Source organism: Filicampus tigris, chromosome 9 (assembly GCF_054856515.1).
Source record: "Filicampus tigris isolate MCC_2025a chromosome 9, RoL_Ftig_1.0, whole genome shotgun sequence".
NCBI lineage: Eukaryota > Metazoa > Chordata > Actinopteri > Syngnathiformes > Syngnathidae > Filicampus > Filicampus tigris.
The window spans coordinates 13,017,379-13,042,628 of NC_141225.1; the positions used below are offsets into that span (position 1 = coordinate 13,017,379).

At 41.4% G+C, this 25,250-nt stretch overlaps 1 protein-coding gene across 1 annotated transcript in view; it reads right to left on the minus strand.

Annotated features, from left to right (window-relative positions):
- The window catches only part of col7a1 (collagen, type VII, alpha 1), a 53,468-nt gene that overhangs the window by 12,687 nt on the left and 15,531 nt on the right, over nucleotides 1-25,250 (minus strand). The window contains exons 35-84 of the mRNA XM_086040322.1: nucleotides 25,175-25,228; nucleotides 24,998-25,069; nucleotides 23,645-23,704; nucleotides 23,411-23,446; nucleotides 23,286-23,330; nucleotides 22,778-22,813; nucleotides 22,645-22,689; nucleotides 22,509-22,544; nucleotides 22,342-22,377; nucleotides 22,240-22,272; nucleotides 22,092-22,163; nucleotides 21,936-21,992; nucleotides 21,697-21,732; nucleotides 21,530-21,610; nucleotides 20,163-20,198; nucleotides 19,860-19,904; nucleotides 19,683-19,754; nucleotides 19,529-19,573; nucleotides 19,406-19,441; nucleotides 19,207-19,248; nucleotides 17,272-17,352; nucleotides 17,085-17,120; nucleotides 16,936-16,971; nucleotides 15,045-15,125; nucleotides 14,899-14,934; nucleotides 14,118-14,189; nucleotides 13,977-14,021; nucleotides 13,622-13,657; nucleotides 13,223-13,258; nucleotides 12,697-12,801; nucleotides 11,516-11,581; nucleotides 10,513-10,548; nucleotides 10,398-10,433; nucleotides 10,261-10,308; nucleotides 10,140-10,175; nucleotides 8,830-8,946; nucleotides 8,540-8,749; nucleotides 8,423-8,458; nucleotides 8,085-8,129; nucleotides 7,883-7,999; nucleotides 7,716-7,787; nucleotides 7,515-7,559; nucleotides 7,098-7,133; nucleotides 5,423-5,458; nucleotides 4,965-5,009; nucleotides 4,810-4,842; nucleotides 4,643-4,705; nucleotides 4,480-4,515; nucleotides 3,104-3,184; nucleotides 2,910-2,978 (exon numbers count right to left, since the gene is read on the minus strand). Of these exons, the coding sequence (XP_085896448.1) occupies nucleotides 2,910-2,978; nucleotides 3,104-3,184; nucleotides 4,480-4,515; nucleotides 4,643-4,705; nucleotides 4,810-4,842; nucleotides 4,965-5,009; nucleotides 5,423-5,458; nucleotides 7,098-7,133; nucleotides 7,515-7,559; nucleotides 7,716-7,787; nucleotides 7,883-7,999; nucleotides 8,085-8,129; nucleotides 8,423-8,458; nucleotides 8,540-8,749; nucleotides 8,830-8,946; nucleotides 10,140-10,175; nucleotides 10,261-10,308; nucleotides 10,398-10,433; nucleotides 10,513-10,548; nucleotides 11,516-11,581; nucleotides 12,697-12,801; nucleotides 13,223-13,258; nucleotides 13,622-13,657; nucleotides 13,977-14,021; nucleotides 14,118-14,189; nucleotides 14,899-14,934; nucleotides 15,045-15,125; nucleotides 16,936-16,971; nucleotides 17,085-17,120; nucleotides 17,272-17,352; nucleotides 19,207-19,248; nucleotides 19,406-19,441; nucleotides 19,529-19,573; nucleotides 19,683-19,754; nucleotides 19,860-19,904; nucleotides 20,163-20,198; nucleotides 21,530-21,610; nucleotides 21,697-21,732; nucleotides 21,936-21,992; nucleotides 22,092-22,163; nucleotides 22,240-22,272; nucleotides 22,342-22,377; nucleotides 22,509-22,544; nucleotides 22,645-22,689; nucleotides 22,778-22,813; nucleotides 23,286-23,330; nucleotides 23,411-23,446; nucleotides 23,645-23,704; nucleotides 24,998-25,069; nucleotides 25,175-25,228 (2,802 nt within the window). The remainder of the gene's footprint in view (nucleotides 1-2,909; nucleotides 2,979-3,103; nucleotides 3,185-4,479; nucleotides 4,516-4,642; nucleotides 4,706-4,809; nucleotides 4,843-4,964; nucleotides 5,010-5,422; nucleotides 5,459-7,097; nucleotides 7,134-7,514; nucleotides 7,560-7,715; nucleotides 7,788-7,882; nucleotides 8,000-8,084; nucleotides 8,130-8,422; nucleotides 8,459-8,539; nucleotides 8,750-8,829; nucleotides 8,947-10,139; nucleotides 10,176-10,260; nucleotides 10,309-10,397; nucleotides 10,434-10,512; nucleotides 10,549-11,515; nucleotides 11,582-12,696; nucleotides 12,802-13,222; nucleotides 13,259-13,621; nucleotides 13,658-13,976; nucleotides 14,022-14,117; nucleotides 14,190-14,898; nucleotides 14,935-15,044; nucleotides 15,126-16,935; nucleotides 16,972-17,084; nucleotides 17,121-17,271; nucleotides 17,353-19,206; nucleotides 19,249-19,405; nucleotides 19,442-19,528; nucleotides 19,574-19,682; nucleotides 19,755-19,859; nucleotides 19,905-20,162; nucleotides 20,199-21,529; nucleotides 21,611-21,696; nucleotides 21,733-21,935; nucleotides 21,993-22,091; nucleotides 22,164-22,239; nucleotides 22,273-22,341; nucleotides 22,378-22,508; nucleotides 22,545-22,644; nucleotides 22,690-22,777; nucleotides 22,814-23,285; nucleotides 23,331-23,410; nucleotides 23,447-23,644; nucleotides 23,705-24,997; nucleotides 25,070-25,174; nucleotides 25,229-25,250) is intronic.

A 25,250-nucleotide genomic window follows, 5' to 3' on the forward strand; every position in this document is an offset into this window, starting at 1 on the left:
GCTCTGTCCAAGGTGCTGAGACCGAGGCGATCATCTGCGAGGAGGCCACTCAACACATTTCGTCACGGGTCATGTCAGCAGCACAAACAAGGGGAAAGACTGATACGACATTAAACAGGAATATAAACTACCATATGACAAATCTCAACTGTTACACATTCACTCACCGACGACTTAATGGCTTCTAATTGAAGGGCTTTATTCAGACTGTCGAGATTCATTTAACAATATGTTTATCTTTGTGATTGTAGTTTGGGAATAGATACGTTTTACAACTCTCAGTATAATGATGAGCTTGTCTTTCTAAAACGTGTCTGGTGAGGGTCTGGCATTACAGGTAGAGCACAGCTATCAAACTCAAGGTCCAGGGGCACGATCCAGACCACGGCATCATTTTATGTGGACCACCAAAGCAAATATAGTGTCTGTACTTCATTTTTCTTGCCAAACGAGTCTATTGCCTGCTCGTCTCACTAAATTACCGACACCAGTCTAACCTGCCTATGTCAGAAAATAGGGCCATGGTGTTTTTTGGTGTGACACACCCATGATAAAGTTAGACGTGGCAAAGGACAAAACTGGAGGACGGTAAATATTTTGTGTTCTTTCTCTTGGCATGTGGATGCTTAACCGACCAAGTGCAGTGTACCAAAGTCCTCCCTTTTGGTACTGTACTGAAACAAAATGGTGCCAAAAAGTGATAAGGAAAAGATGGTTGCCCTTACATTTTGTGACAATGGAAAGGCAAAACAATTGCATCAGCTACTGATTTGCATTGGACTCCATGGTGGAAATGGATGCTAAATTGATAGACAAACATTTCAGCAAGCAAGCAATCGACCAATTTCATATTGAAGGCCTCAGAAAACACCGCAGTTGTGAATCAACATCAATTATGTGCCACTGCATGCATCACAAAGTTTGCCACAGTGCTCTCTCAAGTTGGCTCGTGTGTGTGTGTGTGTGGCAATGCTGCAGGCTCTGATGTTTTGATGGCTTGTGACTCACGCAGAGGGGAATCAATTGCTCCAGCCTTTTAGAAAATGATGACTATGGAGGACTTTGCTATGAGTCTTTTACAGCCGGATGCTAACACATTTCCTCGTCTTAAGAAATACCAGGTTAGTGGATAAATGACACGGGCGGCTTCTAATTTCACATTGATTCATTTGAGTCTAATGCAAATACAAGGTTGGAGAATGTGTAAGTATATTCCTGCAGACGCGTACAATATACTGTATATCAATCTTTGTGACCTTGACTGTCATTTTAACTCTGCTTGAGTTTAATTTAGAGGTTCACTGACAGAATTAGAACAGGTCCAGGCCAATCTCCCAAAAGATGTCAGCAGCCATTTAAATGCAGAATGTCAAAAGCAGAGTAAGGCCGCCATTCTCCAGAGTCAGCTTTCAATTTCAAGGCAAAGAATCGTGGCTGAGTGAAGGTGGTGTGTAATGGGCTTTGCAGATTAAGTGAATACCGAAGAGACATACTTATGACAACAGCAGGCCAGGTGGTGAAGAGATTTACATGTTACTTGTCAAGACAGAAACATTCCAAGCCACCAGATGTGTTGTTTGTGTGTCATCCAAGCTAAGATTTGTGTTTTGGCAGCACAATACAAGGCGGCTTGTGACACTGGCCAACTTTCCATAGGCCATCTAGAAATTCTCATTAGTGGCTGGGCAAATTGTCCATGAAGGGATGCATGGCTGAAGCTGAACTGCACATTCATGGCTCATCTGTTTGTTTTTGGATGCAGCAAGTAAATGAAAAACAAACAAAAGCACAGAGCTGAATGCACAAAATCCACTGGTGGGAATTGTTTGAGCTCCGAAGCTACGGAATAATTAAACCGTTTACTTTTACATATGCAAACACTACAGCCTGCTGAGAGGTAAGCAGATATTCTGCGATGTGTTACGGCTAGTTTCAGTTCAAAAGGCGTATTTCCCCACTCGTAACTGGAGTCCTGTTGGAGGGCAGCAGGAGGCCAGACAAGTATGGACCACACAGTACTCAGTCCTGGGAGAAATGTGCAGCTTACTACAGTTTATAGAGGTAACACATCACTGGGACACTAATGGGACTGTGGTCACAGTTATTGGGTGTAATTTCATTTTAGCAACATGTGACTTTGGCTCACTAAGCAGTGGGAAGTAATAAACTGGCCAAAAGGTGCCTGCAAAAAGTAATGCTGACTATAAACAAGACCAAATGCTGAATAAAAAAGACCTACTGGTTGTTCCACATGAAATCAGAAAAATTGCTGAATAAGCATAACAATAATGATCATTAAAAAAAATATATCAATTAAAAAATAGTGATTTTTTTTTTTAATGTAACCGTTGTATTCTTTTGAGTTGTTGAGTTTTTTTCAAACACTTCAGACAGGCAGCTTTACAGATTGTAGTGCATATCCAATAATGTCATAACTAGAAATATTGTACATATTTCACATTGTCAAATTTCACACATTGTAAAAATACTGTAATGTCTCACACACATCACTGCAGTATCTACAGTAAATACAATAAAAAATTGCCCTGTGCTCTGAATGCAGATTATCAGAAAACTTAATGGCAAGGCAAGTACTTTGTACAAAGCACAGTACAGCGAACTGTTGGGCTCTGGGCCAACTCAACAACTTTTTCAGAATACAGAAGGTTGACTCATCATCATCATCATCATCATCATCATCATCAATTGGACAAACAGCAGTAGCCAGGCCAATGGCCCCCTGAAGGAAGACCATGAAGTGCTGTGCATCAAATCAAAACGATCTCTGCAGGAGCCTAATAATAGCACCACGGAGGTGCTATTTTATGACTTCAGGCGGTAAATCACCATGCCGCTTGGATCTTGCCCAATATAACCCAGCAGCGCAAACTGTTGCAACATATTCTCACCTTTCCTGGAGGACCGCTGTCTCCCTGCTCCCCCTTGAAGCCTGGCTGACCCGGAGGGCCAACAATGCCCTGAGGATTAGAAATAGTTATGCCAGTGAAAACTACATAAACGACACATGCACAGTGCGACACATGAACACAGTGCGACACGCACGCACGCCCGGACGCACGCACGCACACGCAAATAAACAAACCTGCTTCCCTGGCAGTCCAGGTAATCCATCTTTCCCAGACACTCCATCTCGTCCAGGTATACCAGGCTTTCCTGCTTCACCCTATGAGGTGCCACATCGTTATTTTTGCTTGATGACTCGCCGCATCATTCGGACAGCTGTCTTTGTTTGGTAGTGCAGCACTAATGGTACCCTTACAATACGTAAAGACTCTCTGTACTTTTCTGTCACGTCCTAAATGTTCTTTTTGTTATAGTTGCTTGTTACTGGAATACTTGCATGGCTCATGCTACCTTGAGACAAAATCTTTTGTTTATACATACTTGGCCATAATAGATGATTCTGATTCAGTCGTTTAGAAATGTCACATTTACACTTCAACATATAGACATATGACATTAAAGGAGATTAATTGTGACTTCATCTACATCACAGGAACTGACCTTAAATAATTACATTGGCACAATGGCACTTGGGACTCGTGACCAACGTGTGGCATAACGCTCTGCCAAATTTGGTCATATCGTAGATGAGAGCTCATGCCGGCGGATCTGCGAACGGGCGGTCTGCGCCACTGTGGGAGTAGCCACAGCTGACTTTAGTCATGGTCAATCAAAGCAGCTCCTTTAGTTGTGCCCTATAGAGTCTCAACACAGCGGCACTGTGAAGCGGGCACTTGGAGACCCCGAATAGCTACACTGCCCAGTGAGATAATAATAAACGTAATACAATGAGTCAGAGGCTTTGATGCCCGCTGTTCACATATTTATGAATGTTGCCTTAGACCAACTGTCTACCCTGCGCCATGGTGTGAGTACTGTGAGCCGTCGTAAGATTTACATTGATTTTCTGCCACCAAATTGTCATCTCCAAGATGCTAGCCCACCCAGCTTGGTAGCGGCCTGTCTGCCAAATTGGCCAGCACATGCAGCAAGCCTTGTGCCAAAATGAAAATCAGGATCCGCCGGCATGTGCGGCATGGCGCAGACGCGCTGTTTATGAAAATAGAGCCTTTAGGCTGTATGTTGGCTTGAGAAAGAGAATGGCAGAATTTTCATAGAGTAAAATGTACTTTGATTTTCTCTTATATATTTTCCATTTTATTAACCAACTTATTTATTGTAATTAGCTGTGCAATCCATGCACTAATTAAAAAAGAAATTATAGCAGTTACACATTGTAAAGAACAAGTATTACTTAGTGTAAATGTCTTTAAGATATAGTTTAGCAAAATAATTCCCACTGTGAGATTATCTGGGAAATTAAACCAAACAAACGGGAACACTATTACTGGCTTTTATGTCTAATGACTTACAGGCAGAAAAAAAAAAAAAAACATACATTTTATTTCATCACTAAATACCACAATAGCAGCGTGCTCAACGCTGCATACTTACCACCTGCCCTGACAAGCCTGGAGGCCCCTGCGGACCCTGCAGGAGGAAATAAATACAGCAGTATGACAAAATACACCAACACATGAGACTTGCAGAGAATTTCATGAGGAAACATGAGAGCATTTTGCTTGGAGTGACAGGGTTGCTGATAGGAAACACTTACTACAGCTCCTGGAGGACCCGGGTTTCCTGGCAGTCCTGTGCTGCCTTGGGCACCAGGAGGACCCTGCAAAGAAGCTGATAAACTCACTAGAACTCGCACTTGTTTATGTGGATGTTCCTGGTATATTGAAATAAAATGTCCCAATAAGATAAACTCTGGCGCCATACCTGAACACCAAGCCCTGGTTCTCCTTGATGACCCTGTGGAAGAACATTTCACATCGTTTTTTGACTTTACTCAGTGGGAAATAAAAAATATATAATTTCAGAGCACAAATATTGATTGCTATACAACAGAGTATTTGAAAACTTAGTGATCTCACCTTCACACCTGGTGGACCAGGAAGTCCATTTGGACCTATGGAGCCCTGATAGAAACATAAATTGTAAACACATTAAAAGTTGGTTTGCAAAGGTTGAATCAGGGCCATTGTATTCTTCCTGATTGTTGAAAACGTTTCACCTTTAATCCGAAAGGCTTCTTCAGCCATAATTAATCTTTTTCTAAATTGTGCGGTGAAATGTTCTTTCTTTTGGTATTTTTGCAAATGAGCTCAGAAAAGTAAATGAAAAGAAAATGCCCTCGGCCCGTTGGAGCACCCGGTGGTGTAGGATGGCAAATTTCCAAACAAACTAAACGAGGCTTGCACCGGTACAAACATCTAGATGCGTTAGTTTTCACGCCCATGCGCACATGCTCTCTGTACAAAAACAGAGCCCGTCTGTGTTGATGTTGGTCGCTGCTTATTGAAATACTTGTGTGCGTGAGTGTCATTCTTACAGTTAATCCCCTGATGCCAGGCTCTCCTGGGTTTCCCTAAAAGAGTGAAATACAAGTAAAGAACACATTACTGTATGAATATTAAAAAAATGCTCATAAAATACTGAACAATAACTGACTGTAAAATGGGTACTCAAATTAGAACAGAGTTATATATGTGTTAAAAGAACCTGTTCACAGGGGAAGATTATTTGGTCAAACAATGTAACTAACAAAAAAATAAATAAATAATAGTACTAATTTAAAAGTCATACACATATGTGACTTACAACTGGTGGGTCAGCATAGAGGTTACACAATGTCAACAAACAAACAAACACTCAACAGGGGAAAAGCCAATACTGAGCTCAGCATGCACAATTAGCAGAGCCAAGCAACAACAACACAACATATTTGGACTGCACCCAAATTGAAGAACCATCCCCAAACCCACAAAGACACACCACATCCTGGAGATGAGTTTAGTAAGTCTGGATGTGAGTGGGCTTCCATGGCATCTCGTCAAATAAAATCTGTGGTGTTTTGCATATTTAAAAAAAACACACACAAACTAACTCAAACTTCAAAATAGGTGAGTTGCACACCGATGCCTTGGGGACCAGTGTGGTCGACATTAATATTTCAAGAAGAACCCGTCACTTTCGGAGCTACTTCCAATACAAATGGAAAGATTAAAGAGGTGGAATCTGTCTGCGAGGAACATGATGTGCACGGCTCAATAATAACCATGTCTAGATTGCTCAGGGTGGGTACAAAGTCACATTTCATAGATGGAAAATCTTGCAACTCATTTGCACCCAATCATGCAAGTGTGTAAAAGTGGTATCGAGAGTAAGGAATTAAACAAAAAAAGAGCTCAGCATCAGCTGCAGATGAAAACTGAATGCAAATCCTGACTGCCTAAAATTCCATCGAAGCAAATACGCTATTTTGAATACTGTCATACTGTTATTGCCCCTACGGCTAACTACACAACGACATGGATCAATACATAGACAACAAGGTCAATAATAAATCATATTGTCTGTAACAATGTTATAATAGTTTTGGATTTTGGTTTTTTTTTTGTTTCCGTTTTGACTTTTCAGTTTAGTTTTTTTTTTTTTTTTTCAGTATTTAGTATTTTAGTTTTAGTATTAGTTTTATGGAGTATTTATCTAGTACAAGATAAAAAAAAAAAGAAAAAGGTCACTAACTATTGTGTAATGAAGTAAAGTATACTACAATCCCCAAATGACAGTTCAACCTTACTTCTTCTGTATGGCTGTACAGTAATACCGAAATAAATACATTTCAAATGAACCGTCAGAGCTCATGTATGATATTATTTGACAAAGATAAAAACAAAGGACATTTTCACACTAATTAGCTAGCTTTGAACGTAAAATGAAATTTAAGTCAGTCATCATTTTTTTTAAAAGCACTCTTGGTTTTATTTATCAAAAATGCCTTTTCAGTTCTAGTTTTTGTTATTTCGTTCATTTTTTTGTTAACCATAATAACCTTTGGTGTATAACTGTCAGTATGAATCACAGACAATTTTTTACAATTCGATTAACTGTTGAAATTGAATATAGGAAATCATAATATTTGACTTCATTTTAGTGGTTTGTGTTAGTTTCCAGTATCAAGTTGCCTAAGCCTTCGCTTTAGTGACTTTTCTTGGTCTACTCACCGGCACTCCTCGAGGACCAGACAGCCCTGTTTGACCCTGCTCGCACATAGAGGGAAGGAAAACAAAGATTGGGAAGAAGTGATTTTCACAGCTTGGCAAACATAGTTGGACTTGCAGTAATCACTCGAGTGCCATGAGACCTTAAAGTGTCCATTGCTTTCAGACAAGTTTTAGATTGGCAGCAAGGAAAATACAATGTCTCTTTTCTGTGAGTTCACGCTCAAACAGAAGATAAGATAATAAAACAATATGCAGAAATCATGTTCTATGATATCATGATAAGTGATGTGCTTTAATACGAACACATGGACTACTGTAAGAGGTCAAAAATACACTTATGCTCTGGTGTATGAAGAAAAAATGAAACAAAACAAAAAGCGATTTCAACCAGTACTACTCCAACTCTCCAGTACTCACCGGTTTCCCATCCTGACCAGGTTTACCAGGTTCTCCTGCTATTCCCTGAAACGAAAAACAGTCATATTACTCCTAAAAAAAAAAATCATAATAATAATAAATAATAAAATCAATCATTTTAATTCATTCAATGGCACAAAAGACGTGAGATTGAATGTTTGACTTGAATACTCAAAAGACAAATTAGAAATGGCAGCTTACCTGTGAGCCATTATTTCCCTTTTCTCCAGACTCGCCTCTGCCTCCTTTATCACCGCGAGGTCCTTCAAATCCCTGCGAGTCCCGATGATGCAGCATTTAGAGACGTGTCGTGATGAAATGTGGCACAGCCTGACAAGGCATTTAGTTCTACTGCACGTAAATCTTACCCGGTCACCTTTAGCTCCCTGTTGCCCAGGAGCACCAGGGTCTCCTTTAGGTCCTGCAAGTCCAGGAGGGCCTCTGGTGCCAGGTGTACCAATTAGTACTGAGTCAGCAGATGCACCCTGTTGTGGAAAAAAGACGACGTTTACCCTTTTTTCATGCTTATATCCTGAATATCCTGATAAAGTGCATCAACAATGAATTCACCTTTTGACCAGGTGGACCAGGCACACCTGTAAGCCCCACTTTACCCTGATGAATAGAAAATGTGTTAATAGTGAGAACTTAAAGGAGGTGTCTCCAATTAAAAAAAAAAAAATAATCATATTGATTTCAACAGTCATTATGACCTGACAGCAATACATGACATATATAAGCTGTGAAAACATCATCCATCTATGGCCCTGTCTTGGGTGTTTAAGAAACTACTGTACAAGTCATAATGTCTGATTTTCACAAAATGTGATTTTTTTTTTTTTGCAAACTCTCCACTTTCCATCACTGAAAGTACATGGAAGTCAAATCCATCATTTTATTCCACTTACAGCATCGCCTCTATCTCCCTTCTCCCCTCTGTCACCCTGAAACAGAGTCGTGCACAATATTTGTAGAAACAGCTTTCATCCAATACAAAGGCCCTTGTACGTATGGTTCTTCCTGACCTTGTCCCCAGGTCTCCCAACCTCTCCTAGTTCTCCAGCTCTCCCCGGAACGCCTGGAATTCCCGGCTTTCCTGGCTCTCCGGCTGGCCCTGGGGGTCCCACCGGCCCTGCCTCTCCAATGGCTCTCCCCGGGGGCCCAGGTATTCCTACCGGACCTCTCTCTCCTTGTTCCCCCTTTGCCCCTCTGTCCCCCGGAAAGCCACGTGACCCCTGTTGTCAGATGGGTAAAAAATATGTGAGCTACAATCCTACTTAGTACTTTATCATAATCCAAGTTGGACTGTACTTACATCTGCACCAGCTGCTCCTCTCAGACCGGCCTCGCCCCTATTTCCTTTTTCACCTCTCTCCGCCTTCACTATTGGAGCGGTGTCCTTCCTGTCCACGACCGCCTTCAGGTCAGACACCTGTATCGACAGCAGAACAAAAGGTGATGAGAGTGTCTGCTAAAGGTGCCGAACTGTGAAATGATTTCAACCAGTCTATTCCATTCCATTTCAACAGCTTGGAAATTGCTTGTAATCAGTCTCCTTTGTGCAACTTTTCTGCTGTTGAGTTCAGAAACAATTTAAGGCGGTGGAGTGGTTTAAAAGCACATTTTGAAGAGAGTATAGGGCGAGAAGCTCAGAATACAATTTTGCTCACAGGAACTGATTTGATGTGATTTTAAGAGTCAGAGCAATTGGGGTTTTGTTTAATCACAGGCGTGCTATATATGATGCTCATGATGCTCATCAATGATCAATTTTGGTCCAAAGCGACAAGCTTAGCCCAATCACTGTGCATCCCATTTTTCATTTTCTTACCGACTATTGAAACTCAGCCAAACAAATTTAATGGGATTGAAGAGCGTTTGACACTCATAATCATCCTGACAAGACAAAGCACTGCTGAACAGATATCACATTATAAATCTTACAGTATTTCTTCTCACCGATAAATCTATTAAAGTATCCTAATATTTTATAGTCAGATTAGGGTAAGAATTTTTAAATCTATTCTACATCTGACTGAGAGCCAGTGGAATTCCTTTTAGTACTGGACTAATGTGTTCTGATCTCTGTTTTCTGGTCGGAAACCAACCTGCAGCGTTCTGAATGAGCTGCAGCTGTTTGATGCTCTTCTGAGGAAAGCTTCTCCTGGCGCAGCGTTTGCATGGTGCTGGCATGTTAGGTTATTTAAGATAAGACTCTAAATTGTCTATAGTTGTGAATGTGAGAGTGAATGGTTGTTTGTATCGATGTTCCCCTGTGATTGACTGTCGGCCAGCGCGGTGTGTAACCTCTCTCAAGACCAAAGTCAGCTGCACTCGAGCCCCGCCGCAACACTGAACAGGATTAACGATAGAGGATGCATGGATAAATGAGAAGGATTCAACTGGATTTTTTTGGCTGACTTACTTCCTCTCCTATCATCTCCTTTACAATGCAGTACAATCCAATCAATAGAATACAAGCGCTAACTTTGCTGACTCGGAGGGCGGTACAAAAGATAGTCTTCAGTCTGAGTTGAATTAAGAAAACAAATATGCTTTTGGATTGGAGAAGGAAACCAGATTCAAAATAGCAATATTGGCCTTTATAACAATGAGTTCACGTACCTGAATTCCAAGGTTGGCCAGTGCCTTCTGTACATCCTGGTAATTGAAACACAGAAAAATTGACTCCCCAAAAAAGCAGACACACTGCAAGCTAATTGAAATACAAATGCAGATGTATTACCACTGCAGTTCCAGGTTTGCCAGGTGCTCCGTCCTCTCCAGGGTCCCCCTAGAAAGAGAAGCATCCAAGCGTCAACACAAGAGGCAAACTCAACAACATCACATGTTCAGTGAAACAAACAAATACGTTGAACTTACAATTTCGCCTTTAAAGCCAGGAGGACCTCTCTCGCCCTGGGAAAAAAAAAAAAAAAGTTTACATCAAAAGAATACTGACGTGTTCACTGATTCAAGGCAAATAAGGACAACTTACTCGAGCGCCAGCAGCTCCGGGAATTCCCGGTACACCCTAAAGGACAGGAGGAGAATGGCAATTGTTGGTTTGTGATTACTGCACTTGAGGTCCATGTCAGTGTGAGCTCTAGAATGCATTTGAGGACTTTGATGATATTTAATGAACTCTAATCATTGTGCACCTTGTACTCCTACAGCGGATATTACTGGATAGAAGAGTGTTATGCGGGAGGGGGAAAAAAAAAATCATATCACTTGATCTTTGACTTTTTAGATATTATATTGCTTCATCATGTCAAAATGGTAATACTTTATTCTAATCAAGGGATGAATTTTTCAAATAAACCAAAAAGGAGCTTCGTGAGGTCAAAGCGATCTTTGACCATCAAATAGTAATTAACTGAAGTGGATATTTGTGCCAGATTTCATAAAACCCCCTCCAGGTAATCCTGAGGTACTGCATTCAAGTAAAAAAAATAACATAAAGATAAGATGTGAGGTCGCAGTGACTTTTGATCACCAGAACTAAACGGTTTGCCCTTGAAAAAAATGGAACACCTATGCATTTTTTACAAGGTTCCCTGGAGGTTTTCCCTGAGAATGGGACAGCATAATAGAACTCCCCCGGCCACGGCTGTCTCCAGCGTGGAGGCAAAAGAACACGAGCAGATAAGACTGTGGGAAGGCAGAAGGCGCATACAGAGACAGATTAGATAAAATACACATCACTGCAGCTACATGTGGGAGGGCGATGCGGCTGGGGATAACACGGCCACACAAGAGCTGAATATAGAAAGAAACGCTCGCACAAACCTGCACCCTGCATGTCTGTGTACAGCAAAAGATTAAGGCTACAGAGAGCAATTGTTTAGCACATAATGAATGTCTGCCCAGTAGCCCTTAGAGGTCCACATTATTCCTAGCACACCACACTGCAGTAAGAGCAGCGGTGTGTGTTAATCTGCAATATACATTTTAAGAGCGTTATTAACGAGGTGAAATGAAATTTCGTTGTAACTCACAGGTGTTCCTGGGGGGCCTTGGGGGCCTTGGATCGGTGCTGCTTCAACTCCTTTCACGTACACGACCTGAGTGAGATGTGCAGTGTTTAGATTACCAATGATATCGTGAAGTAGAAATTGATTTCGATATTGTGTGCAGATACTGAGAGAGTCTGTCGCCAAATTGAAATGCCAAAGAAAGTGACAAAGTCAGGACTCTGTTTGTTGGGCATCACAGGATGTCACTGAATACAGGGCTTGATATCACATTTAATCCACACCAAGTGCTAAAACCTTCCGACAATGCCATGATGACATCATTGCCTTTCAACCAATTGTCTTGTCTTTAATCATATTTACGAAAAAGTCCAATACAGCGATGACTTGAGATACAAATTTAATCCGTGCCATCATCACACTTATAATTGGCAAAACAGTCAAATCATCTTTTCCTATTGAAATGTATGGAAATACCAGTATTGCGTTCTAGCCTCCCCCACAAAAACAACCAAAAATTGTTGTCATGTTTTTTTCAATAAGGAAATTAGCATTCTATAACATTGTACTTCATACAAAACATAGTCACAACATAAATACTATGTTTAGATTACCAATATAAAATCTGCCACATAGATGCCGATTTGCTGTTTATGGTGTCTCCCGTAATGTCTTAGATTAAGCAAGCAGATTTTGAAGAGAAGTTATGTGATTGTTTTAAATGCACAGTGTGTAATTCTCTTTGTTTTATTTTTAATTTGACTATTTTTAACTGGGAGTAGCATGGAACAGCTTGCGGCCTGCTTTTTTTTTTTTTTTTTCAATGTTTGTTCACTATGCCCAAATTGCTGCTTGTTGTGAAGTGAGCTGAGTTGAGTTCACTGCCACAGCTATGATTTTTGCTTGCAAGTCAAAGCAAAAAAAAAAAAAAAATAGCCAAATGACACCTTGTATCTCCAAAAAACTGTAGGATTGGGTCACTCATATCTCGAAGCACCACTTACTGTATTTTGGAAGCAATTACTGTTTGAACTAAGAAATAACAGTTCATCTGTCCAGAATTATGCACATCATTAAGAAATACTATTACAACCCAGTATAATGTTGAATACGATCAGTGGGATTGTTACAGCATTAACATTATGATGCCAAGCCGGAATGGGCTCACCCTCAATATCTAGTAAAAATGTTTTTGTCAATCGTACCTGTCCAGGTGGACCTATGCTGCCAGGCAGTCCAGTAGGTCCCGCAGGGCCAGCGGGGCCTGAAGGTCCAGTGAGACCCCGATCGCCTTTTTGCCCGTCACGGCCCTGAAAAAGAAATTGTTCCACAACTAAGCCCCACCCACAGGCTTCCTTCCTCCCAGCCTATAGTGGAGAACTGAACGATAACATCAAAGCGGGTGGCCAATGCCACCCCTCCACTGACGTTCAAAAGATCATGAATAGGAATTTGCACAAAACAGAAGAATATTTGGAACTGCTCTGGATCCCTATTACAGATTTTACAAGTTTGATCATTTAGAATATAGGATGAGACCAGTAGTAGCTGATGCTGCGACAGCACTGAACCAAAGTTGAAGTGGTACACAATGAAGTAAAGTCAAGCAAAATCAATAAAGAAAGTGATGGGAGGAAGGTGGAGAGCCACAGAGGACACAATGTAAAACCAAAGTGACAGCACAGACACATGAGAAGAATGATGATGGAACTGAGATTTGGAAAAACTGACATCTCGACCAGCAGCTCCAGCTTCTCCTCGATCACCCTGCAGATTGAAGAAAGAAGTGTCAGCAACAAAAAGAATCACATGCACGCACATCCTTTTCCCCAACTTTTACACATTTTTCAACAAATGTGGAGTATGAAACTAAACAGTGAACTCAAACTGAAACAGAAGTGTGCAAAGGTTTTGTTTTGTTTCATATTTTAAAGCACTTGCAAAGAACAACTTCCAGTGTGCTTTTGTCAAAGATCGAATGCTTAAATAGGACATTCCTCCGCAACTTTTGTTGACACACTTTTTGTTTTAACCATAATACTGGTTGGGTAAAAAAAAAAAAAAAAAAAAAGAACAACAACAAAAAGTAATGCCAGTCTGGATAAAATGATCACAGAATGGCCCACAAACCTTTCGGCCATCCTCTCCTGGCACACCATCCTCGCCCTGTGTAATCAAAACAAATTGACTTAACGACAGGAAATGGAATGATGGCCAGTTTTGCTGTAGGAGCACTCAGATAATTCAGTGGCACCACTTTACAGACTGCCAATCGGGACAGCCATTATGCAGTCAAGCCTGAAATAAAAGTTTGCACTATTTGTGACCAGCGGACATCCTTTTCAGGAAAAAGCACATCAACGCTATTACCAACACAACACTGAGATAAGTGCATTTATACTTATCTAATACTGTTTTCTGACTGTACAGATTGGACATAATGGAAACCACACACACGTTTGCAAGTTGGAATCCTATTTATTACCATTTTGCCAGGAAGCCCAGGTTTACCATCTTCTCCTGCTTTGCCCTGGAACAACACACAAAACCGCATGAATTTAGTAGTAAACAAATGTATAGCATATATCTGTGTCTGTGGTGCCTCTAAGTGTGGATGTGTACTCACAGTTGTCCCTGGAGTACCTGGAGCACCCAAAGGCCCTTGGGGACCCTGTTCGCCTCGAAGTCCTGCTAAACCCTGGGAGCAGTTTTGGCATTTTAGGCACATTTCATCAATCTAATACACCTTTAATTTTAATCAAAACGGATGTTTTAATAAAAATTGCAACGCTTGCATGTGTAATAGCCCCAAAATGTAAATGGCTACACACTTGAATCAGAATGAATGAATACAGGACAGCTGTTGTATTGGACCCCATCCGGCTATTGTTTTCAGGTCTAACTAATAGTATGGCCAGCGTCGTTACAGCAAATAGCAGGAAAGATTTCATTTTTTATTTCTGTCAATTGTCAAGATAATAATCTAAAAGTTATTAGAATCTAAATGTTTATGTTTAAGTGATGGCACAGAGGGAAGAAAAAAAAAAAGGACCCTCGGCTACATCTATTCTTAGAAACAATTGAATCTCATAACTATAAGATGAGTCATTATGTTCTTGAAGAGTATTTATGAAAATGGCAATTGATGCGACAGTCTCCCGTCAGAGTAAAGTCACCAGGGGAATTTCCTCTTCAAAACATTTGAATGAATGAACAGCTGCTAACATTTCCACAGTGCCCTCTGTAGGATGCCCGCATGAAGTGCATGCCATGCATCTTTCCTCCAAAACATCTCACAATAAGTCGGACCAAATAATTGAACCAAATGTCTGAATGTTAAAGTGATCAGAACAAATTTCTTCTATTTGTGTATACAACACAATTTGTTTTAATACGGGTAAACTCACATCTCTTCCAGGATCGCCTGATTTCCCAGGATCACCCTGCAATTTACACACAACAAGAAGCACACAAAACGTATTAGCGATGGACATGTTCTACTTTGGATAATGTTCAACATACAGCATGTTTGTTGGGTTCGGAGCTCCAGTACCCTCTGACCAGGTGGTCCGGCAACACCTGGTTTACCATCCAGACCAGGACGACCATCCAACCCGGAGGCTCCCCTTTCTCCCTGTTGACACAGAGACGTTCAAGTTAGAGCCACATTTATGATACGCTACAGCCCGGAGCCACCTGACGACCCGTCGGATATTATGACCTTCCTGGACAGGCTAACGATTCCAACAATCACCCTAGAGGGACAGTTTAGGGATAGATGAAGAGATTACAGTAAACAAGTAATGCAGGCAATTAAATCAATGCAGAGCAGCAATGCCTGACAGGTTGTCAATTGAAATATAAAAGGAATTTTCTGATAAGATAGCATTGACACATAGCCGGTTGTAACAGGACATGGCAACACCTGTTTGCTGTCTTGTAAATATTGGACTTTGGATCATTATTTTTTTATATGGATTAAAATAATATATGCCCTACCCACGGTGGCTGCATGGACCAATAACATTATCTCTGACCATTTCCTTGGCATATTGGTTGGATCTGGTGGTTGAGGCCCTTGATACATCCCATAGTGCTCTGTAACATTTTTTTCCGCAAGGTACCAGTTGATGGTAGGAGATTTTTCATGGACCAGCAACCATTTGTTGATGCATGTGGTGGTGCGATGTGCGGGGATATATTCCCAATCAGGATGTATATGCTCTGCTACAAAAAAAAATAATAATAAAGAAATTCTGTGTGGTACCAAATGGCCCACAGACTGGCACCGGGCCATTTACCGGTAGTTGGGGTCCACTGCCTTAGAGCAGACGAGCATATTACCCGTATCCCTGTAGCGGCAAACGCCATAAGGAGCTATATGCTAATGACCATGATCTTTTGTACATATCCACACCGACAGCAGCAAAACCCAAACTATTGTTGATGGTAGAAATCTTTAGAAACCTCTCAGGATATAATTTAAACTATTTAAAGAGCCTGCTTCTTCCATTTGATCGTCCAAAAAAAATGACAACTTTCCATTAAAAATAGATAGGTTAAATAGGATAAAAAATTTCTTTGCTATTATTGAGATGCCAACACAGTAAAGATAATTCACTGGATTAACACATATGAGAATAAAATGGGTCCAGGCTGGGTTCATATAAAACTATAATCCAACCCACTGCCATCACTCACAATATTACTACCAAGCAATGCAAAAACGTGGATGTTAAAGCCTCATTTAGGATTATTTTTTTAAATTGTTGAGACATTTTGATTTAAAGCAGTATAGCAGGTAGCAAAACCAGCAGTTTCTTTGTGCTTGACAACGCATTTCAATAATGACATAGAAACTGGTCAATATTCTTCTGTGACGCGTTTATCCTGTTTGAGTCACTGAAAAATAAACACCATGTATCACATCACAATATTGTAGGATTCTTTAGAGACATTGGAAGAGAAGAAATGCGTGCTTGTGATATACAATATAAGAGACTTGAAACCAATAACATGGGATAAAACTAAAATGACAAAAGGATTAGGGGGGTTGAGCTTTCTGAAGATATGTGGCAACGGAATCTAAAACAGCGATTCTCAAAGTGTGGTATGAGTACCTTGAGTGGTACACAAAGAGCCACTGAATTAAATGTTCAAATCGCATAAAGTCACAGTGTTAAAAGCATTTTTTAAAGTATATTTGATGAGCACAGTTCAGTTGTATTTAACTTTTAGTGCAATGCAGTCGCATCTAAGCTTTTCTGAACTGCGGGGATATATTAATTTGATAAATTTAAAATCAATAGAGGTAAATCAAGACAGATGGGAAACCACACCCATGCATTGGTGTATGCCAATCTGTTTACGGATGGTGTCTCACTTCACAAAAAGGAAGTTATAGGAGGTAGAATGAGGCTCAGTTAGATCGCCGTATTTCAAACCTTCTCGCCAGGCGTTCCTCTTTCTCCACTGTCACCCTGAAAAAGAAAATCATGGGTGGTAAACATAAGCGAAACACAACGAGGGCTATATTTCCGTACAGATCCAGTTACAAGTAGAGGTGCAGTGACGAGACAGAAAGCAAACTCACTCTGGAGCCTGCAGGCCCACGTTGTCCCTCAGGACCCTTCGGAGAGAGCAGGGAAGGAACAAGAAGTCACACAGGTTTACCGTCCATGCATAGCAAATCAACAGGGAAAGGGGTCAGTGTGCATACACCAACACTTATCAGGCGCTCATGGAAGCATTTATAAACTGCAAGTAGGAGGCAGACTCACTCTTGGGCCTATGGCTCCAGGAGTTCCGGCTTCACCTTTCTGACCGTTTCCTCCATTCGCTCCTGGATTTCCTCTGTCTCCCTGACAAACACAACAATAGCATCAACGCATAGTTGGGCCAAAGCAAAGTTTTCGACGCATTCAATTCGTCCTTTTCCCCAGACATGGTGACGATGGCCGATTCAAAAGTATTCCCGATGAAAGTATGTGATACTAATCAGACTGATTAGAAAGAATTACTTGATTTTTTTTCCTCTCCTCTTCAGATCTGCACGAGCAGACAGGTGGAAGATTCCGAGGGTCAAGTTGAAAATCATGTTGCCAGTTTCACCCATTTAGCCGCATACTGATTTTAAGAATGCCTCAAAGTGGTGCTTTAGCGTGACAAATTGACCAATTTAATATTAAGGACGGTAACTGTCAACTTGGCTGTATTTTCCTTGAAGTGAAGCCCCTATCGTGCAATGTTCCGACCCCAAATCAGAAGGCAGCGTGTTTAAATCATCCATCCATCCTTCCATTTTCTACCACTTATCCTGTTCAGACTGAGCTCGAGCCAGCTGTCTGTGGGCGAGAGGCGGTGTACGTCCTGGACTGATCGCAAGTCAATTACAAGGCCTCTACAGACAAACAACCATTCACACTCACATTCACAGCCAAAGGCAATTTAGAGTCCACAGTAAAAGGGGAATGAAACCCCTTAAAGCCAGAAAACATTGTATGTGCCAGCACAAGTCAAAACATGATATTCTGATTAGTATTGCGTTTGTGGAAGGAGAATTATACAGGATAATCCATCAACCTATGAGGGGGCCCACATTGGGAGAAATCATGATCATCTGCACACCAGAAGTGATGACAAAGTGCCAGTTGAGATTTTCCTGCTACCATTGAACTGCATCAGCAGATTGTAGAGAGTAACGGATCTTGTAGGTGCAATACTATTCTATATTTGTCTGTCACCACCTATTTAAAATGTTAAAAACAGCTTGAGAACAAATCTATTAATGTTCCACTGTCAGAAAAATGTTGTAAAACTCCACCTCTTCTCACGATTGAGAGTCTGGAGGGGTTTTTTTCTAGGCAATAATGAGGGAAAATAGTCAGGTTTAGGTTAGATATATGAACCTGTTTTGTAAAAAAAAAAAAATGGATCGCTGAAACACCTTGGTATGAAGTGGAACTGTGGCAGTGTCAAAGGCAAGTATGAAGATTCATTTTAACCTATTAAACTGCTATTCCTTTCATTTATTGCATCACCCACGGCTCCAAAACCTTTGAAAAGGTGTCACTGTGAGCCATTGCCGCATTGCTGCTTGCCGGTGCAAACTCGGGCCGTATCATATCAAATTAATCAACGATGGCATGATATATCAGTAAATTGTTAGTGTGATAAATTAGCATTATTTTAGCGTATCAAAATAGCGATTGAAGATGATTTGCAGGTGGTGTCGTGTTGATGTTGTTGCATAAGGATAAATGATGGCATTATAAGGTATAATAATAACCAGAATAATGCAGTCTTTGGTAATGTGAGCAAGATGACATTTTCTTTCTGAGATTTAAAGGCAAAATGTGACTGTGAGGTAGACATGCTAGCTAGCCAAATGGGCCCTGTTTGAATCATGTCAGGGTCAAATTGAAGCTCTTGAAAACCTACATTTAGCTGAGTTAATGGTCTCCCAGAACAACAAAAGATAACTTGCGACATGGATGGATACCATTATACCGTAGGTCTTTACAGAGTTACCATGGCAACTCTGCCCTGCTGGACTCCTTGGCCCTCTTTATTGCTGTTACAAGTTCTATATGTGTTTTGAACCAAATCTTTAATAGTCACAACATGGCGACTTTTTTTACCATCTCTTTTTAAATGATTAAATGTGAAATGCAACGGCATTTACTGTTGACATGCAGTATAATGTTTTTACACACCTTCTCCCCTTGCACTCCTTTCAACTGGCCCTGGATGTCAGCCTGTTTGAAGAAGAACAGAAACCTTTAAATGAAGTGAGAGAACCACCTCACAATTTGCTAAATATGGGCTCATCCATAAAATCATCCAAATAATATCAATGTCAATCCATTTTGTAAAAGATGATATTGATTAACAGAGGTCTGGAATGTGACACACCAATTTGCCCGGTGGCCCTGGAGGTCCTTGAGTTCCCTTAAGAAAGATAATGAAAAATGTACATCTTTATTCAACTGCATGTGTCAGTGTATGCATATGACATGGAACTTTCTGAGGACGAACCTGTACTCCTTTTTCTCCTCTGAGGCCTGAGAGTCCCGGGCTACCCTGTGAACGAATACAGAGCAACAAAGATGTTAAGCTGCTGACCTTGCACCTGTGGAAAGGTGTGCCAACTTATTGAAACGATGTCTGTATGCACAAATGTGGGCCTCACGTTCCGCCCCTGCTCTCCTGGCTCTCCGACGTCTCCCTTCTCTCCAGACCGTCCTGGCTGACCAGAGAGTCCCTAAGGGCAAAAACAGAAAAAGCTAAATGTATCCATGCAACAATGTGAAATTCTGAATATTTTAAGCCTCGTTTCATAACCATGAGTCAAAGAAACTTGTCATACCCTCACTCCTCGTTCTCCAGGCTTGCCGGGAAGTCCTGACTCCCCCTGGGGGAAGATACAAAAACAAACAACGCTGAAACAACGCAGCCATGCTGAGAATGATGAGAACGGAGGACACTTAAGTAATCAGGATTCATTGTCCCAAATTATAATCAAATGAGGTGTCACTGCGGGTTATGCAACCGTCTGTAACGTGTGATATAGAGTTTAAGGACACAAAAAGGCTGATTAGATTTAAACTCCTTTACATTAAAAATTTCATCAGAAAAGAGGTATTAATAGAGAATCAGAGGTCAGACTTACAGGGGTGCCTTCATCTCCCTTTTCCCCTCGTTCTCCCTGTAAAACAAGCATGAATAATATTGACTACTTAACATTGATGAAACCAAAAATCACTCAAGGGAGCGCAAGATGCATATACACACACACTAGTTTATATCTCTCACAAAACAATAGGGGATGATGTATTACCTAGAACAGCATCCTTATGAGAAAGATGCGTGGAGGAAGGAAGAGAACAGTGTCTCACACTCAGGAGGTAGACAATATTTGCTCAGAAATTACCTATTTGTCAAGACACATCTCTCTTTTCCCAAAAGTAATTTACATTTACCATGTCTGTGGCTGCTTTAGAGATGCAAATGTTGAACTGTCAGAGAGAAGCCTATCATGCTTCTACTAATGCATCACAGCTTATATATCATGGCAAAACAACGCAACCAAAGAGGCATGCAGCGTAGTTTTGCTGCAATTCTAAATCCAAACCAGAGGTCAACAGCGTTACAATGCAACTGAGTTAAGCAGCAAAATAAACCCGTTTTTAGTCATCTCAGGAAAATGACATCACAGTCGCTCAGGGCTCGGATAACGACCAATCATGGCTCAGCTTCAGAAAACAGGTCAGCTGTGATTGGTCGTTAGCTGATATTTGAGCAGTTGTGATGTCATTTTTAGTCAACAGAAGTGACAAAATGGCCGCCCCCCTGAGACGGATGAAAAAGGGTGGATTAACTCTTATTCCACAAACGCAATATTTATCAGAATGCAGTGTTTCAACTAGTGGGCCTGCATAGAACATATTCTTGAAAAAAAGCATGTTCGGGTTGACTTCCCTTTAATGATACCACAGTCATATCAGACAAAAAAGTGTCTATTGAGAATGCTTTTGAAAACACAATTGTGCCACTTAAGATAAACAAGAAAATAACCCGCGCATCTCTATTGCTACAGATTTGTAGCCACTAGCCTCTTTCTGCGGTCGAAGATGTGGGTTTTGCTCACTTAATAAAAACTCAAGCCGCATTATGTTGTCCACTCCCTGTCATGTGTAATAGTAGAATTAAGCAGGGGTTGACTGGTCATGCCTGCTGAGGCATGACTTGATCGCTTAATCCAATTGTTATTTTCATATATTTTCTATTAACTTTATGTCAAGCTTATACAATACACTTGAAATAAGTTATATTATTCCATACACAACAAAATGCAGTCGTTGATGACAAGCAAAATAAAAAGACAAATTTGAGAGAGTGAAGCGGTTGCAGTGTTTGTGCATGAATATAATCTACAGGTTTATGGAAGTGAGCGGCCGAATTTGTTCGAGATTGTCCGGTCGGTTGCGTTCGGGCGTGTCGCTGGGTGTGCGGCAGGCCGAAGGCTTGAAAAGTCACCTGTTTCCCAGGAAGGCCAAGCTTCCCTGGGCTTCCCGGCCGGCCGTCCTCTCCCCTCTCTCCCGGCTCGCCTGGGTTTCCCTAAGGGGCAGTTTCAAGAGCAATTTGGCAAGGAGATAAATACAAACAAAGTAGAAAAGCCAAACGAAGCACAAGCGGCTCCTCACCTTGGCACCCGGCCTACCGCTGATACCTGGAGTTCCCTGAGGAGGGAGAGTGCACATGTTTTATGCATTTCTAGTTTGGGGCACAACTGAAATGTGGCACAGGGGAACTCGGGATGAATAATAGAAAATATTGTCGGGAATATTTCACAGGCACTGTAATGGCGATGCAGGCAGGAGAGCTAGTAGATAAAACAGAAATCTCCGGTGTGATGTTCGGATGACGGCTGGCGTTCACTCACTGCCTCTCCTCGCTCTCCTTTAGGTCCGATCGTGCCCAAGCCTGACCCTGGAGACCCCTTTCAAGGGTAGAACAAAGGAGGTGTCATTTGGATACTTCCCTGGTTCTGAGTGCTTATTTTCCTCACTACAGGCATTAGCGCTGCATGGTTACTGACTTTCTCTCCTCTCTGTCCTGGGTCTCCCTTTGTTCCTTTGGGCCCCTCAAAACCAGGCAGACCCGAGTCCCCCTGGGGGAGAGGAGCAAAGAAGAGGTGTCAGGCTATAATGGTAAAATTGATAACTGTATGAGATGATATTACTTACCTGCTCTCCTTTCTTCCCTATGGGACCCTGAACCTGAAGGATTTGAATACACAGTCAAGCCGATGATTTACAAAACTAGCCGTTATTTGTCAGACAACTCACACTTCGCCCTGGTTCCCCTCGTGCACCTTCACTTCCCTGAGAACACACAAGTTCTTTAATCCTTTGCTGGCATACTCATTATATGCCATTATGAGACGTTCTGCAGTAGAATCACGTTCCAGCTGACCTGCATCTCGTATGATTACTTCTAATTGAATCCGTCTCACCTTGTCTCCCGTCACGCCACTGGGCCCCGGGGAACCCTGAGGACAATTGGAAAGATGTAGACATGAGACTCCAAGTAAAAGTCAGGTTATGAAACAAAAAGGGTGAGGGCCAGGTATGCGGCATCCGCTTATTCACCCTCAACCCTGGTGGTCCTGGGCCTCCTGGCTTTCCCGGGTCCCCCTATGAAGACATCAGGAAAATAAAAGGATATGAACACTTGGAATCCTGAGACGAAACTAGTGTACAGTATAAGCAACATTATGCTTACTCTCTCTCCTGTTTCACCAACAAGTCCTCTTTCTCCCTGCAAAGAAACAAATGCACAGTTGATGCAAAATGTTCTGATTATGGTGTCACCAATGCCTCCGTGTAGCGTAAAACATATCATCATTTCAATGTATTGCGGCCATATTTGACTTCACGCAAAAGAGGCATAAATTGCCTGTCACACAAAGCGCTCCTCTAAGTTTGGGCAGCTATGAATATCATTTCACACGGATAGACCTTCTTGTGGTGGGGGAAAAAAAAAAAGACATTTAAATGATGTGGTCCGTAGTCTGGTCAAAGGTAGTCAATTTTATGTAAATCATTAGCTTCTTCTATTTTTGTGTCATTTGCATGTATAAATTCAACTTATTTTCTCTGTTCTTTGGAGCACCAAAAGTGACTTTTGTCATGTAAATGTCTATCGATTGCTTTTAAAAACACTCAATACGCTACATGTATAATACAAGCCGGTACGCGCTGGATTGACTCCTGCTCATATCTCCTCTTACCCGGTCTCCCTGCGATCCAGGCTCACCCGGCTGACCTCGGTCACCCTATTGGAACAGAGCAAGATAGAGGTCAGTCTTCTAATTAAATGTTACAGCTCATCTCATTTTTCATACCTTTATCGTACCTTACTGCCAATTTCTCCTGGGGGCCCACGAGGACCCTGAAGAACATAACAAGACTCTTAATGTGTACAGGCAATCACCGACAAAGGGTGTTCACCCACATGTGTCCAAAGATCAAATAAGTTCAACCAAAGAGCGCTTGAGAACTCCCCGAGTCTTCTTCTTCTGAGACTGTAAAACCTAAATGTATTCACATGACACCAATACGGCGATAGTTCTTTGTTAGGCTGACCTACCCTGTCACCAGGATCGCCCTGCCTGCCCGGCAGTCCGGGGAGCCCAATAGCACTGTCACCCTGTAAAATGAGAAGAAGAGAGCACATATTTAATGACTAATTCGTGGAGGACAATTGCTGAAGATGAAATTAGAAAATATTATCTTTTGAGAATGAATACCTCACTTGACGATCTAGAGGTGGATACACTGTATATGGTTTAATCTTTATAACATGAAATTATTATCATGGGCTTTTCTTCCTTACTTTTCAAAAATCACACTAACATCATTAGCTTGTCTGAATGTGTGTGGGCTGGTTCTTTGTCATAGTTTTAATGTGGTGCACGCAAAACAATGCAGTATATACAGCACAGAGAACATTGAATGTCTTTTCTTAAAATTGATACAATACACAGAAAAAAAGGAAAAAATTTTTTTTTAGACGTACAGTTAATACGTTTCATTTAAAAATGCACAAAGACGTGATATTTTAATACATTGATATTATTATTATGAGTGAAAACTTAACTCTACTCTGATCTCTGCTCCTGCTCTAGCCACTGATTGGTCCAATTATTTCATGTCAACAGTCACTCATATCACTCATATGAAAGCTGTCAAATGGAATTTTCAATTTGAAGTACAGTACGATCAAAAGTACAATAGCTGTGCAAGGTCTACTTTTTTTATGTAGAACTGTTAGTTAAGTATTATTTAGTAGTACTGTACATCAAAATGGATGCCATTCTAATATAAAAACTATAATAAAATATAATCAAGGAAAGGTTTCTATGACATCCATCCATTCATTATCGATACCGCTTATCCTCACAAGGGTCACGGGCGTGCTGCAGCCTATCCCAGCTGTCTTCAGGCAGTAGGCAGGGGACACCCTGAATTGGTTGCCAGCCAATCACAGGGCACACAAAGACAAACATCCGCACTCACAGTCACACCTAGGGGCAATTTAGAGAGTCCACTCAACTTACCATGCATGTTTTTGGAATGCGGGAGGAAACCGGAGTACCCGGAGAAAACCCACGCAGGCACGGGGAGAACATGCAAACTCCACACAGGGAGGCCGGGGCCGGGATCGAACCCACGACCTCTGAACTGTGAGGCGGACGTGCTAACCAGTCGGCCACCGTGCCGCCCGTTTCTATGACATACATTTCATAATGTTTACAACAACTTCAAATTATAAGTTATGGTCTCGTAATGTACAGCAGCTTATGTTTTCCAAGCACAGTATTCACTGAGCAGCCCATAATAGAGAGCATCAAACCAAGCAAAGTGATCACAACTTAATACTCAAATGTGATTCATTTTTTTCCACCTACACCTCGGTGACTTATACAGCAAATCAACCTGCCTTGTCTCCTTTGGCCCCCTGTGAGCCGGATAACCCTCTAGGACCTTGCACTCCTGGAGGTCCTGCAGAACCCTGATTATAAAAAGGTCATTAATGAAGGCAAAGTACCAACCCCCACATGCATGCAGAATTCATTTGCCAATTAAGTGTGTCAGCACATTGATTGGCTGTGCTTACTGGGGAGCCCTTCTCGCCAGCTACGGTCATCCCGCTGCCGACTCCTGGAGGTCCCTAGTAGCACAGAGATAAGAGT